This window comes from Saccopteryx bilineata, chromosome 3 (assembly GCF_036850765.1).
Source record: "Saccopteryx bilineata isolate mSacBil1 chromosome 3, mSacBil1_pri_phased_curated, whole genome shotgun sequence".
NCBI classification, from domain to species: Eukaryota; Metazoa; Chordata; class Mammalia; order Chiroptera; family Emballonuridae; genus Saccopteryx; species Saccopteryx bilineata.
This window is the reverse complement of record NC_089492.1, coordinates 167,035,337-167,050,922: the sequence shown is the minus strand read 5'-3', so window position 1 is coordinate 167,050,922 and position 15,586 is coordinate 167,035,337. Positions and strand designations below refer to the sequence as shown.

General features: G+C 46.3%; 1 protein-coding gene across 1 annotated transcript in view; it reads left to right on the top strand.

Moving 5' to 3' along the window:
* Positions 1-15,037, top strand: part of VANGL1 (VANGL planar cell polarity protein 1) — a 46,773-nt gene extending 31,736 nt beyond the window's left edge. Inside the window, exons 5-8 of the mRNA XM_066268215.1 lie at positions 6,928-7,061; positions 8,783-8,915; positions 9,673-9,907; positions 14,714-15,037. Of these exons, the coding sequence (XP_066124312.1) occupies positions 6,928-7,061; positions 8,783-8,915; positions 9,673-9,907; positions 14,714-14,974 (763 nt within the window). The 3' untranslated portion in view covers positions 14,975-15,037. The remainder of the gene's footprint in view (positions 1-6,927; positions 7,062-8,782; positions 8,916-9,672; positions 9,908-14,713) is intronic.
* Positions 15,038-15,586: the final 549 nt, after the last annotated feature.

Here is a 15,586-nt window from a genome sequence, read left to right as displayed (position 1 = left end):
GTCACCTGGCCTTCTCCATGAGTCCTTTTCTCATAAAGACAGCATGATGACCTTATCTTACTGTCGTTACTTCTTTGAAGATCCAACAAGGGCACATTCTTGGTTCTGGGTAGATGTGAATTTTGGAGGACACTGTTCAGCCCACCACCATAGATTTCTCAAAGCTATTCTGTGACTCAATGCTGAGACCTCTTGCTGTCACTGTAGATGTTTAGGATTGTTTCCCACTGGCCTGTCTCCTCACACTGCTTCCGCTCTCTGGAATGGGCTTTGCAGCTGCTGTCCGTGTGGAGTGACCATCATTCATCTTTCAATAAACTAAGCTTTGCCTCCTCTGTAGATTTTCACCTGCTCCCCCACCTCCAATCACATGTTCCATCAGCTGCTGAGCCCCTGGACTATGGTCACCACCAGTGGGAGAGTAAGCCTTTGAGGTCTTGTCCACATCATATCCCAGCACTTGGCACTTGCCGGTGCTCATCTTTCATACTTGCCTGTGAATAGAGCTGGGAGGCAGGTTGTTAGGGTTTTTCTGAATGTCAGCATCCTTAGTTGGCTTGCAGTGTGGTGAGTACTTAACCTGAAGGGAGGTGGTTGTAGAGTTTGCTGTGACCAGAACAGGTTCTTAAGTGTTCTCCTGTCAGCCCATCCCTCGGTAGCCACAGCGGTGGTGGCCAGCACTCACGGGGGGGTGTTAGCATGGAGGAAATGCTTTCATGCTTTTCATGCACGAAGAAAGCTTTTTTGTTGTTGTTGTTGTTGACAGAGCTGAAGGGAGCAAACCGATATTTGAAAAGAACTAGCTGACACCTGAATGAGGTTTTGCCCCCTGGTCCTGTCAGGGACAGCTTTTGTCCCTGTTCTGGAAGAAGTTGGTCTAGGTGAGCTCTGAAGCCTGAATATTTCTGATTTTAATAGCTTGTATTCATTTAATGGTGGAAGCCACAATCAAATTCAGGGGAAAGTGAAGGAATAGGAAATGGACAACTCTGTGTGTGTTTGTACATGCATGTGTGTGCATATGTGTGCACACGTGCTTCTCCAGCCTTTACTGCCCTTATCTGCACAATGAGAGTTAAAAGGGAAGCTACAAATGCTTGTTCCCAGCAAGTATTTGATGGACTTTCACCAGAAGAAGGGTTTGGTACTGAAGGAAGCAGTGGATGGAGCTTAAAGAAAGGTCATTCCAGGACGGAGTAAGGGAATTGTCTTTGAGGTGAAGGCTGGATGCTGCCTGGGGTGTTGTAAAAAGAATTTGGTGCGTGGGTTGGGGTTTTGGATCAGATGGACTGTGATTTCTTCAATTTTGGATCTCTGCTTGGGTGAACTTGAAGGGTCTCTTCATTTTGTGTGAAGTGAAATAAGTGGAGATTGGGTCATACTTGTTTGCCCAAGGGAGAGTATGAATGTCCTAGCCACACACCAACCTCAACCCTTGCTGTGAAGGGCTCACCTTCAGTGATACCGTGATTTAGGTTTCTGTAATCCTTTCTGGTTCATGGATGCTTTCACAGCACAGTCAGGATGATCTCTGCAGCACAGGCCAAGGGGGGACAGTGACCCACGCAGGGTTCCAGGGTCGCAGGATCAGAACTGGAGTCCAGGCCTTCTGACTCGGAGGCCCCTGCTTTTTCTACTTTGTGTGCCATGGACGCCCTTGACTTGACTTTCAGGAGGCCGAGCATTGGCAGGAAATACTGCATAAGGAACACTATGCAGAGGGCCTGTCCTGACTCACTTCCTGTGATAGTACCCTCATGGCAGGTCCTTGATGGGAGGGCAGGGAGGATCTGCGCCCCAGCATACATGGCTATGCAAGCTCACTGCGCTGCCATTTAGGAACCTTTTGCTTTGGGACAGCACTTTAAAATATATTATCTCATTTCATCTTTAAAACAGACCTAAACCAGGCAACTCCTCCTTGGGAAGCAGGAAAGTGGAGGGTGAGTCTCCAGTGTTTTTTCCTGGCCTAAACACCTCCTGCCTTTGAAGTCTGGGGAAGTTGTAGACTTCAGAATTGCTTCCATGGGTATTTAAGCTCAGGAGATAACTGCCACAAGTGACACTAGACCTCAGTCAGAACCTTGTATATTTGTATCTTGTGTTTTGTCACGAGAATTTCTGACTAGCTGCCTACACCTGACACTGGCCCAACCATTTCGATAACCGTGAAGTGATGCATTTCATACAGTTGGGTAGTTTGGAACCCATTTATGTAATATCAGGGTTTTCTGTGGGTTTTTTTTCCCATCCTGCAGATGAAGAGTCTGAGGTTTGGAGAAATGAGTTGATTGGTTCAATGTCAAAGAATAAATAAAAGAGCCAAGATTCATATAGTCTGGGGACGAAGCCAGAACCACTTGCACAACACATGGCTTCTCCCCTGCAGCTTGCACAGAGCACGGGGAAGGCATTCATTTGCTTTTGTTTTTATTTTTCGGGACTTACCTTTCAAAAACCTGTTTTTGAGATTTTTATGAACTAAAATTTGAACTATCTTGTGGAGGGGCCTCTTTCTAAGCCTATTTAAGAAATGTAGCACGGGTAAATCCCTCTTCACCAGTGCCATGGCAATTATATACCAATCATCGATGACATGGAAGTGTTTTTGTGGTTGGTTAGACACAAAAGGCCCTGGCATTTCACGTGCCACTCTCTGTGTCCTGAGGAGAACATGCCAGTGAGGCAGCATGGGCAGTGTGAGTTTCGGCTGTGGAAGTGGCTGAACTCCCAGCACTGGTGCTAAGCTGGTGTTGCCCTGTCTTGTCCATGAGGTCAGGTTCAGACCAGCCTGGACCAAGCAGACCTGAGGGGGCACTACATTCCCATTGGTAACAACAAGAGCTTCTTCTGATCCTGACTGGTCCATATTCCATATTCTCTTTTCATGTGTGTATTTGGGATTCCTGTATTTGTGTTTTTATGGTTTTTTTCCCCACAAATATATGTGGTCTGTGGAAGCATAGTTACCTGGATAGTGACATGGGGAGTATATGGAACGTGGTGTGAATGAGCTCAGAGGTCTCTATCTTGGGAGAGTGCTCCTTGCCACGAGTCTTTGGTGGGTTCGTATCCCCAACATGTACATCAGGCCCCACCTGCCTGTAATATAGGATTGTTTAGTATGCCATTGTCTCTGAATATGACAGTGATAAGAGAGATGGCAGGTGTCTCATTTTGGTCCCTTTTTCCCCAGAGGGGATCTGGTTGAGAGACTGGGACCAGTTAAAGGGTTTGCTTTTGTTCATCTCTGAAACTCCATGGTTTTATGAAATATATGCTCAGAACTGATCCTCTAACTATGAGAATCTAGGGTTTCCTTAATGAGCAAGTTGAGCCAGTAGGTATTGTATACCAGTAGGGAAGTCAAAGGAGGTGTCCCTTGTGCGTGGGGACTTGCACAGACTTGATGAGGAGGAGACCAACACACTCAGAGAATCACCAGTGACGTGTGATGCTGTTGATGTTAGGAGTTTAGGGACAGGTCATTGGGGACCAGAGAGTTGGAAAAGACTTCCTAAAAGAAGTCCATCCTGCTTTGGCCATGTAAGATGCCAAAGGAAAGAAGCAGGAAGATACTGAACCTTGACCCTGGCTGAGGAAAGGGATCTTGCCTACTGGCATTGTGGGGCTCCAACTTGGACCAATGCTGGGATGCCCCACTGTAGGGCCCTTCAACAGGTGCTGAATTCTTGTTTATTGGGAAGTCAAATAATAGATTCATAGAACGTTCCTTTTAACCTAAAATCCATTATCTAACGAACTTAGGCAATCCAGAGCATGAATTAGAAGCCAGAACAGAAATAAAAAAGACCTTGGGCTTTGGATTCAAATAGACATCAGACACCTGTGTTGCAGCAGGTACCACTTAGATGGGGCGGAGCTCCGCCCTGGGATCCCTGGAAGCCCACTGTCTCTATTTATACCCAAGTTGAGGGTATAATGAAAACAAAGATGGGTGCCCGAGGCAGGTAGGTGGACAGCAGCTGGCAGTCAGGGTGGCCTATACTGAGGGAGGCTGTAGGGGATAAGTGAACAGACAGCCTGGTGACTCAGCCTGGGGTGTGGGGACAGGAGCCCCACCTCCTATGGGGTCTGACCTTCCCTGTGCTTTGTGCATGGTTAGCTCGTCATCAGTGTGAGTAGTGATCACCCTGAGACTAGCAAGACTTACAGCCTATATTACTTATGTAGTTCACTTTCTTTAAAAAGGTGAAGAGAGGCATTACGGAGTTTCAACCAAACCTCACAACCACTTGTTTTAAGTTGGGCGTTTCAATTCTGTGTGATTTTTAGTTCTGTGTGATTTTCTGTGACACTTCTCAAACCCCAATATTGCTGATAGGTCAAGTGTGACCCACACAGTTTTCTGTAGGTGAGGGTGTGCCACCACTCTGAGGGGCATTTCCAGACTTCCCTGTGAGTCCCTCAGCTCCCATGTTTGCTGGACAGCCTGGGGCTGGCCAGGTCCACAACTGCTTCTGGGGCATTCTGGAACAGTCTGGGGTGTTCTGGAAGCTCTGTGGAGATGATGGTCCTGGAGGAAGACCACACTGTCTGAACTTTGCCCCAGTTGGGTTTTTCTGAGTGACGGTTCTTGAGATTTTGGAGAACAGTGAGACTCACCCCGGTGACATCAGTGGCTCCTGTCTCATGTTACCTGCCCAGTCCCTGGGCCCTCCCAGGGCCCCTGGGGCTTCAAAGGGAGGCAGGCTGTGCTTGCTGGAAGGGGATGGAGTATGCACCCTGCAAGGGAACCCCTGCAGGACCCGGGCCTGAAAAGCAATCCTCCCTGGGCAGCCCAGTGTGCTGTGTGGTTTCTAATGGGGAGTCGGGATACAGCTGGGCTCTGATCCAGCCTCGCCCACCTGCCCCACAGGCCTGGCTGAGCTAGTGGGGTCCCCTGAGCTTCTCCTGCAGCCTGGCTGAGCAGAACAGCCAAACCCACAGCCACACAGGGTTTGTTTGGAAGACAGGCCTGAGAATGACCTCTGAGTTGCCTTTAAATTTTTAAATTCTAATCAGGGAAATACCTTCCTGCTGGAATCCAGGCACCTGGAGATGTTTCCATGTCAGTGTAGGAGCATGGGATAGAATGTTTGCACCCAGCGTGTCTGTGTGGAGAGGTCCTCGTCTCCCTAGCCCGGGGACCCTGGCGAATCAGCGCACAGGAGCAGGAGGCAGATGGGTGCGGATGCGTGTATTTGTGGTGTGCCATTCAGGAGAGGCTGTGGTCAGCCTCTGACGGAGTGGGAAATGAAGAAGCACTTGCCCTCTTCAGAGCTACAAAGAAGGATAGGCAAGGAGGAGCTGAGGCTGTGCTGAGTTCCACATTAGGGGACTTCTGCACAGAGATCTGTGGCACACAAACCTCAACTCGAGAACCACCTTACACCCAGCAGTCAGCTTTTCTCTGTATGTGCCTCTGATCCTTGGATATTCCAGCTGTCACAGGGCTTCAGTACCATGGACACTTGGTTAAAGAGAAGCTCTATTCATCTTATCTTTGCAGTCCCAGGGCTTGCAGGTGTAGGTACTTACTCAAATGTGAAAGTGACGACTGAGCAGCTAAGTAACTGATTGACTAGGGCTTTCAAAGCGTGGCTTTGTGCTTAGGGACTGAAACTGCCATTATATGAGGTTGGTCTCACCAAGTGCATGTATCTGGGTAGATACTAGACACTAGCCAAATGCAGATTACTGATCCAGGCACTTGCAGGAGAGAAGTAAGAAAGTTTTGCCAAGACTATGCTCTCAAAGAGTTTAACTGACTGACTTGTAGATCATTTTCAGATTCTGTGTTAAACTCTGAGGGTAGAGTTCCAAGGGAAGCCGAAGGGTGGGTTGGCAGAATGGCCAGCTGATAGGTTAGGGACAGCACTGTCTGGTGTCAAGTGAATATCCCTGAGCCACTCAGAGAGCCATGGAACACAGTGTGGTCACCCAGGAATCAAAGGCAGCCTGTCCTGGTACCCCAGCTAGTATAAGTAATCCTTGTGAGCTCATCACTTAGAAGGGACCTGGGAAGGAAAATATAAAGGGTAAGATGCAAATAACTGTAGTGTTTAGCATAGAGTAGGTGGTACTGGTATGTACACTGTCCCACAGAGGCCACATGTCACAGGGAAGGAGTACAGGTTAGAGGTTAGCAACTGCAAATTGGAGTCCCAGCCCTTCTGTGTGGGAAAGGCATGTGCTGTTGTGGAGGTCAGAGATTTTTGAACTTCAATTTTCTTTCCTTGAGTGATTGCAGGAGTCAAAGGAGGTAAGGTATGTAAAATCCTCTCACATCTAAGACCAAGAGCATGTTCTTTTGCTACCCAATACTGAGTACGGGCACCCTCCCTCACCACCCACATAATTACCTGTTGGCATTAGCTCTTCTCTGCTCCTGCCCTGTTCTGCTAAGGGCCAAGCAGGTGATCAGTTACAGATTGCAGGACATTGGGACAATCTAGCTGGCCATGCAATGTGTGTGGGAGGGGCATGTCCATTGCACTAGGACCTAGGAGACCTGGGTCCACACTGTGTCCTCTCACTCATTAAGTGTGGCCATCTGTAAGTACAATATCTTACCATTTTGGGGTCATCAGTTTTCTTTTTTGTAAACTGGGGGAAATAGGAAAGTTCTGTGTGGCCTAAACAAATCTAAGCTATAATTTATTCCTTTTTCAACTATTGGCTAGATGGGATATGGCTAATGACATAGACTGAGAGAGGGCACAGAAGCCACATGATGATAGGACTTAGTTTCATCTTTAATCCTGGAGATGAAGGGGTGGTGAAACCCAGTAGCTTTCTCTATGCAGTTACCTAGGGTGCTCTGGCACTTTACCTGGCTTTTTATTTGTTTTTTCACTTAGGACCTACTTATTTAATGAAAAGGGTTTGCACTAATTTTGTCCCCCCCCCCACACTTTTTTTCAGTATCCAGCGAGCAGCATTGGTGGTTCTGGAAAATTACTATAAAGATTTCACCATTTATAATCCCAACCTCCTAACAACATCCAAATTCCGCGCAGCCAAGCACATGGCCGGGCTGAAAGTCTACAATGTAGATGGTGCGTGCCTGTAACAGTGTTTATGATGGGTGTAGGGGTATCTGGGGCAGTTGGAGCAACTACTGCTCACAAAAACTAGGGGATCAGGGACGTGCAGACACTCCAGTACTTTCAGCCTTTTGTACAGTGCATTGTCACCAATGCAATAAAAGTTGGTTTTGCATCTCATTTGTATAATTGAACAACTTTCTTTGACTTGTTTGCTTTTTTGATGTTCTTGTTTAATTAAAAAAAGCAAGTGCTTCTTTTTTTATCGCTTCATATTCATTTTTAAATATCCCCTAATTTTTGTGAGCAGTATATTTAGCTTAAACTGCATGGCTCATCTGGTTTGACCTCCTCTCTCTGTTTGTATTTATGGTTCATTCTCTTTCAGAACAGTTTCTCTCTCTTTCTTTCTCTCTCTCTTTTGCAGGCAAACATTTTCAGAGGAATGTTGATTTATGGTCTATATCTGTGGGAGGTCCATTCATTTTGGGATTTAATGATTGAAAACAATAGTGATGTGTGTGTGTTTCCTGCCTCCTGCTGGGAACATCTTATATTGGAAGCTATTAGGAAAGGGCTGCTTTTCAAAATGTGGATAAAGTACCCAATGCAAAGACCTAGCTACCCATATCTGTTAAGACTACATAGCTCTCAGTAGCTCAGGCATCTGGTGAAGCACTTACAGCCGTTTCTTAGTCCTGGCTAGAAGATGGAGTTGAGGGGTGGCAGGAGGCCAGAGGTCAGGCTGGGGACATCAGAGCTGTTTGAGGATATCAGATGGTTAAGTGCAAGAAACAGAACATGGTGTCATTTCTTGCTGGGCTGCTTGGGTCAAGGCAAGAGCTTTGTAAACCTTAGAAGAGGATCATGTTGTTAGCAAGTCAAGTGATTTATAGATGGTGTCAATTTTGGTGGTGACAGAATATCCTCCACATTTTACATTTTTATTTTATTATTATTTTTGGCTAATGAGATGTACACTCTGTCATGAATCCTAAAAGATTGGTAATTTTTTTTTTTACCTGTGATCTGTTAACAGCAAAAATGCCCACTAGCAAAACCGAGTCATTAACCAAGTAGATAAACATGAGAAAGCATGAAGTCTGTCTTGTCCTTCTGAAAAGTCAAGGTGTCAGCAGTCAGGGGAACGAGACCAGGACTTCTAAGTCTGCATTAACAAATGGGCCATTTTGCAAGTTCTCAAGCATTATGGTATTTTCTCTCCGAGCGGCAGCTGCCGTGACAGTCCGGCCGGGCTTGTACTCCTGTGTGCAGTCTGTGTCACTGTTTCCCTGGACTTGGCTCTTTCTCTGTCCTTGTGCTCCCATCTCTCGTTCTCCCTCATCGTCTTATTGCTGAAATGTGATGTTCCAGCTGCCCTTAGGGCCAAGCAGAGCCTTTCTGTAACAGATGGTAAGTAACACGTTCACGTTCTGTGTTATTTTTGGCCACTGTTTTAGTTGTTGCACATTCTTTATCTTCTTCTGAGTTCTTTTTCCATATGCGCTGATCACATTGGGTTTCAGGGAGATTTCCTGCCTCTCGTGAGCACGTTGAATGAATGAGAAGCAGGGACACCATTCACCCTCATGGGAAGTCACTGTTGGGATTTGTGTCTGGGCTTCCCAGGGAATGGGTAGACAGTCCTGACAGACGGTGGCCCTAGTATTCTGCTCTGTTTTGTGGCCCCATGACACCAACACTGTTTCTCCTCTGCTGTCCTTTCCTCAAAGGCCCCAGTAACAATGCCACTGGCCAGTCCCGGGCCATGATTGCTGCAGCTGCTCGGCGCAGGGACTCTACCCACAACGAGCTGTATTATGAAGAGGCGGAACACGAGCGGCGGGTGAAGAAGCGGAAAGCAAGGTCTGTTGTCCCCCTTTTCCACTAGAATGAAATTTTACTTTCTGCACATGGCCTGCTTGAGCCTTTGGAGTGAATATTGCTGTAGTGTTTCTCAAATGTTTGCATGCATAAGCATCACCAGGAGGGCTCGTTATAACACAGGTCTCTGGACCGCCACCAAAAACGGTCACTTACTCTTCAGTGGGTCTGGAGTTGGGGCCACAAATTGTCGTTTCTTACAAATCTCCAGCTGATGCTGAGCTGCTGGCCCACGGCCTACACCCCAGGCCCTTGCTGGTTTTCAGGATCTGATCTTATGAACTGAAATGGGCAGAGGTGGTTTCCATCATGTGTGCTGGGCCCCTTCCTTCCTATATCCCAGGGACTTCTGGTTTGGCGGTTGGATTGACAGGGATACAGCTCTGGTTCTTTATATGGTGGCTTTGGCACCACCAGCCACTGCTCAGAGTCTGAGGGACCTTAGAACTGTTTCATCTAACCCTTCATGTCCAGATGAAGTGAGTCTCCTGGCAGCATTGAGAACAGAGGTCATCTCCGAGTCCCAGGCCTCCTTCCTCCTCACCCCCTAGAGCCCAGGTCCCACTTGTGATTTTTGCCGTCCTTTCTCCCCTCTCAGCCATCTGGAGTGACAGCTAAGGTTGTGGCCCTTGGGAGAGCTGGTGGAAGACTGGGACATGGCAGGTGGGCAGGGGTCCTTCCAGGTCCTGGTGACCTTGTTCTCAAATCCCGTCCTGATTCCTGGTTTCACTGTCCCCAGGCTGGTGGTCGCGGTGGAGGAGGCCTTCATCCACATCCAGCGTCTGCAGGCTGAGGAGCAGCAGAAGGCCCCGGGGGAGGTGATGGACCCCAGGGAGGCCGCCCAGGCCATCTTCCCTTCCATGGCCCGGGCTCTGCAGAAGTACCTGCGTACCACACGGCAGCAGCACTACCACAGCATGGAGAGCATCCTGCAGCACCTGACTTTCTGCGTCACCAACAGCATGACCCCAAAGGTGTGGCTTGGCACCCCGCGGAAGTCCCGTTTTAGGGTGTTACCAGGAGTGACCCAATCAAAGGCTTCTTTGAAGCACCAGCTAAGAAGAAAAAATAAGTCTCACTTATTTTATAGTATTTGGGTACAGTTGGTTTTTAGATGTGCCTTTGAAGGCCTCTAGGTTCAAGCAGAGAGAAGACAGTACAGGTAGTAGTTAGGGGTACTTGGTCAACTCATTCTAACCTGTCTCTACCAACTAGCTACAAACCTTGGGCCAATAGCTTAATGACTCTGTGCCTCAGTTTCCGTAGCTGTAAATTGGGGATGTACTAATATTTACTTCATTGGGTTGTTTTAAGAAATAAAGAAGTTCATGCATGTGACATGCTTAGAATGGTGCCTGTATATTATAAGGAAGTAAATATTATAATATTTACCTCATTGGGTTGTTTTGAGAAATAAAGAAGTTCATGCATGTGACATGCTTATAACGGTGCCTGTATATCAAATGGCCATTATTATTAGAGGTAGAAATAATGCCATCCCTGTGTTAGGCATTTTGGCTATTGTGGAGTTAGTTTTGATGAATGATAATATGAGCACAGGTGCAGGGCTATTGCCAGAAATCTAATAGAAGGAGGCGGCCAGTGAGACAAAGTAGAGTAAGGATTGAGCAAATAATCTCTTCAGACAGAAGTGGGTTCAAATCCTTTTTCCAACAACTTAATTGGTTTGTGACTTTGCATTAAGTTACTCTACACTTGTTTCCTCTTATGTAAAATGGGGATAATAGTATCTACATGATAGGGTCATTGTATGAGGATTACATTAAATATGGCAACACAACAGGGAATCGATGATGTTGGAATAGAGTGCACATGAAACATTTGGGAACTATTAGTATTAGTACAAGGACCTGTGAGCCTACAGCGACCTGTACATGTACAACTGCTGGTTACATTGTCACTAACCAGTAATAACCCTCAAGAAATTGAGATAGAAACATTAAGTAAACAAACTATAAGGTTTCCATATTCTTTGATTCTCTTAGCAAAAATACTCTGCACTGTCACATGTACACATGAATGTACATGCACTGATTTTTGTAAAATAATCTGTAATAACTCCAAAAAAAAGCTTAAAAATAGAACAGCAGCTTACTAATTTTGCTATATCTATCACCTGTTGAGCATGGAAGAATCTTTGTTAGAATATCAAGGTAGAAAAAGCAGAATGCAAAAAAGTATGAACACCGTGGTTGTGAGTGAGGAGAGCAGGTCTGCATGTGCAAAGTGAGGGCTCATACGACTGATGGAAGCAGTTCATTCCTTTTTTCAAAATTTTGTCAAGTTTCCCAGTTGCAGCCCTGGCCGGTTGGCTCAGCGGTAGAGCATCGGCCTAGCGTGCGGGGGACCCGGGTTCGATTCCCGGCCAGGGCACATAGGAGAATCGCCCATTTGCTTCTCCACCCCCCCTCCTTCCTCTCTGTCTCTCTCTTCCCCTCCCGCAGCCAAGGCTCCATTGGAGTAAAGATGGCCGGGCGCTAGGGATGGCTCCTTGGCCTCTGCCCCAGGCGCTAGAGTGGCTCTGGTCGTGGCAGAGCGACGCCCCAGAGGGGCAGAGCATCGCCCCCTGGTGGGCAGAGCTTTGCCCCTGGTGGGCATGCCGGGTGGATCCCGGTTGGGCGCATGCGGGAGTCTGTCTGACTGTCTCCCCATTTCCAGCTTCAGAAAAATACAAAAAAAAAAAAAAAAAGTTTTCCAGTTGCTTTCTTATTTCATTTAAAAAATGTTTACCTTTGCCTGACCTGTGGTGGCACAGTGGATAAAGTGTCGACTTAGAATGCTGAGGTCGCTGGTTCAAAGCCCTGTGCTTGCCAGGTCAAGGCACATATGGGAGTTGATGCTTCCAGCTCCTCCCCCCTTCTCTCTCTCTCTCTCTCCCTCTCTCTTTTCTCTCTAAAAATGAATAAATAAAATTAAATTTAAAAAAAAACAAAAAAAAAGAAAAAAAATGTTTACCTTTATGAATTAAAAATAGTAATCTTTGTATAAAAGCTTAAACATAAAGAACAGCGTATTGTACTAGGTGAAGTTTCATTCCCCTAACTCAAACAGTTTTTACTGATAAGAAGTAGGGTGTGTGCTTGTGCAGGTGTGTGTGTGTATGTGTGTGTTTAAAGCAGAAATGGGAGAAAAAAACAACCTAAGTGGTATCTCATATGTAGAGAACTATATATATAGTTTGGAAACTTTCAACTTGCTTTATTCACTTAAAACTCTCTTTTATGTCAGGACCTCCAGATATCTGTCATACAAATCAAACTCATTCTAATAGCTGCATCTCATTTCACTAAATATGCATTTTATTTACTGCCTATTGCTACATTTTTGGATTAAGATCTTTTATGAGTCTAAACTGGGGTTGGCTGTTTTTGTTCATCTTTGTGATTGGAAGGCAGCCACGCCCTTTTATTTACATATCTTCCCTGGCTGCTTTCTCTTCACACAGGCTGAGCTAAGTAACTGACAGAGTGTGGCTCGCAAAGCCAAAAATATTTACATTTAGAGAAAAGTTTGCCAGCCTCTGGTCTAAACAGTGTTGACATGTCTATCTCTTTAACATATGTTTTTGTGCATTTGTGCAAGTATTTCTGAAGGGTACATTTCTGGTTGAGGAATAGCTGGATCAAAAGTATAGATCTGCCAAATTGTCCTTCTAAGAGGTGTGGCAGTTTTATACTTTGCCTCTGGGATATGATGAGACTGTTTATTTTCCTCATACTTGACAGCATTAGGTGTTACCATTCTTTTTAATCATTGCCCATCTAAGTAAGAGAAGGAAAATATATTTTTTATTGTTTGAATTCATTTTTCTTTATTAATGTGATAAAACATCTTCATAGGATAATGTATGTATTTATAATGTTTCTGTAAATTACCTTATTTTATTTCTCTCCCTCTCTCTTTTTTAAGTGCAAGGAAAAGAGACAGAGAAATAGATTCCCACATGTGCCCCAACTGGGATCCACCCAGCAAGCCCCTACTGGGTAGTGATGCTCTACCCACCTAAGGCCATTGTTCTGTTACTGAACTATTTTTAGCACCTGAGCTAGAGGCTTCACAGAGCCATCCTCAGCGCTTGGGGCTAACTTGCTTGAACCAATCAAGCCATTGGCTGCAAGAGGGAAAGAGAGAGAGAGAGAGAAGGGAGAAGTGGAGGAATGGAAAATCAGATGGCCACTTCTCCTGTGTGCCCTGACCAGGAATCAAACCCAGGACATCCACACACTAGGCTGACGCTCTACCTCTGAGCCTATCGGCCAGGGCCTTATTTCTGTCATTGTTGAACTGTCTTTTTCTTGTGAATATAAGAGCTATTTTATATTAGAAGTGTGTTTGTACCAGAGGTACGGCTCTGCTTAGAACATCTGCTTACAGTCCTGAGATACTGAACCTCACAGTATCAGTGAGGGGTGGGTGCTCGTGAGTACCACTTAGAAACCATCCTGACCTGTGTGGAGGACCAGATGATAGATCCCAGTACTTTCTATCAGTATCACTGGCTCATCCTTCCTCACAGCCAAATCAATGTATTTATGGATGTCATACAAAGCTGTTGAGCTTCTATCTTAGAAGTTCATATTTGAAGAACAGTTCCTGCCTGACCTGTGGTGGTGCAGTGGATCAAGTGTCGACCTGGAAATGCTGAGGTCGCTGGTTTGAAACCCTGGGCTTGCCTGGTCAAGGCATGTATGGGAGTGATGCTTCTGGCTCCTCCCCCTTCTCTCTCTCTCTCTCTCTCTCCTCTCTCTCCTTCTCTGTCTCTCTCTCCTCTTTAAAAATGAATAAATAAAATAAAAAATAAAAAAAATACTTTTTAATAAAAAAAAAAAAAAAAAAAAAAAAAAAAAAAGAACAGTTCCTGCCTTCCAGGAGAGTAAAGTCTATTGTGGGTCCCAGACAAGAAGTCCATAATTGTTTAGAAAGTGAAACATCACAGGGGAGTCCTGGCAGTGATTATAAGCCGTTAGAGCAGGGCGTGTTAATCTACCTCAGAGGTTTGGACCGTAAGGTGTGGTTTGAGAGATTTAAAGGGCCAGGAGGAATTTGCTAAAAGGCAACATTTGGCAGGAGGAGCTACACATGTGAAATTAGGGGGACATCAGACAGCTCCCAAGAGCTCAGCCTAACTGGAGCCAAGAAGTCATGCCAGGGGACCTGGGTCTGGCCATCCCTTGGTCTTGCCGTGTGCACACTCTATCCAACATAAATAACCAACAGTGACATTGATTGTAGCCACCTCCTGCCTTTCAATGGTTAGTGAACCGTTTCATCCCCACGGCAGGCCTGTGAGTTAGGTGCTGTCATCTCCATTTATGGAAAAGTGAAACGACCCATCCATAGTCACACAACCAGGCAGCGATAGAGTATGCGTTTTTACGCGTGCAGGTACATCTCTTTCTGTGTTCAGCTCGTACTTCTGGAGTGCCCTGCGTGCCTGGCCCTGGCCCTGGGCTTTCAATGACAGAAGAAGTAGACCTGCAGACTGGCACAGGCCGGGGCATGTGCAGTGGGGCCCTGCCATGGCTTCCGGGCAAAGAATGACACCAGCCACCCTCCACCCCTTCTCCTGTGTGCTTCCTGCCATCTCACCCTCTGCACGTTTGTAGAGGGTAGTGAAGAAGTCCCAGCTGTCTTCCCTCCCCAGCAGTAACCCAGCTAGAGGCTCTAGGAATGCGGTGTGACATTTGGCTCTGTCTTATTTATTGGGAGACCTCTTCCACTGGTTGTCTCTCCTGACAGCCTTCCTCCTCTCGTTTCAGGCCTTTCTGGAACGTTACCTCAGCGCAGGCCCCACGCTGCAGTATGACAAGGAGCGCTGGCTGTCGACGCAGTGGAGGCTTGTTAGTGACGAGGCTGTGACAAATGGGTTGCGGGATGGACTCGTTTTCATCCTGAAGTGCTTGGACTTCAGCCTCGTCATCAATGTGAAGAAAATCCCATTCATTGTGCTCTCGGAGGAGTTCGTAGACCCCAAATCTCACAAATTTGTCCTCCGATTGCAGTCTGAGACATCGGTTTAAAAGGTTTATATTTGTGGCTTTATTAAAAAAAATGAATATATATAGAGATATATATGTATACCAGAGGGGCATCTTGTTGTTTTTATTATTTTCCATTGCTGAGACTGGCAGATGTTAGACCAGCGTCCTATGACCATCTGCACTTTATTTGGAAGGAACCAGGGGATGTCTGCCCCAGAAAAGTGATGGGGGACACCTGACTGTTGTGGAAGGGACTTTTCAAGAAGCTGTTCCCTGGCATTTCTGTGACAGCACTAACCAAAGCGGAGGCAGCCGTCGGGGGAGCCTCGCCTTAACAACAATCTGTCCCTGCCTGTTGGCCAGTGCCACGCCTTCCCGCAGACTGCTAGGGTACTCATCTTTGTTCTGGTTCAGGAAGCCAGACACAACATGGCCACATATGTGTTTGTGTATGTAAACGTCCAGTTCCACATCACCCAGGGGAGCCAGGGGCTGTTCTATATTGCCTTAGGTTCTGCAAAGAAAGATCACAAAAGATGTTCACTAATGATTTGAGTAGATTTTTTCTTTTACCAAAACGAAAACCTTCCTACCCTGTTTTGGCCCTGCTTCCCTACTGGCCAGAGCAGGTAGCCTGTCACTAACTCTGTG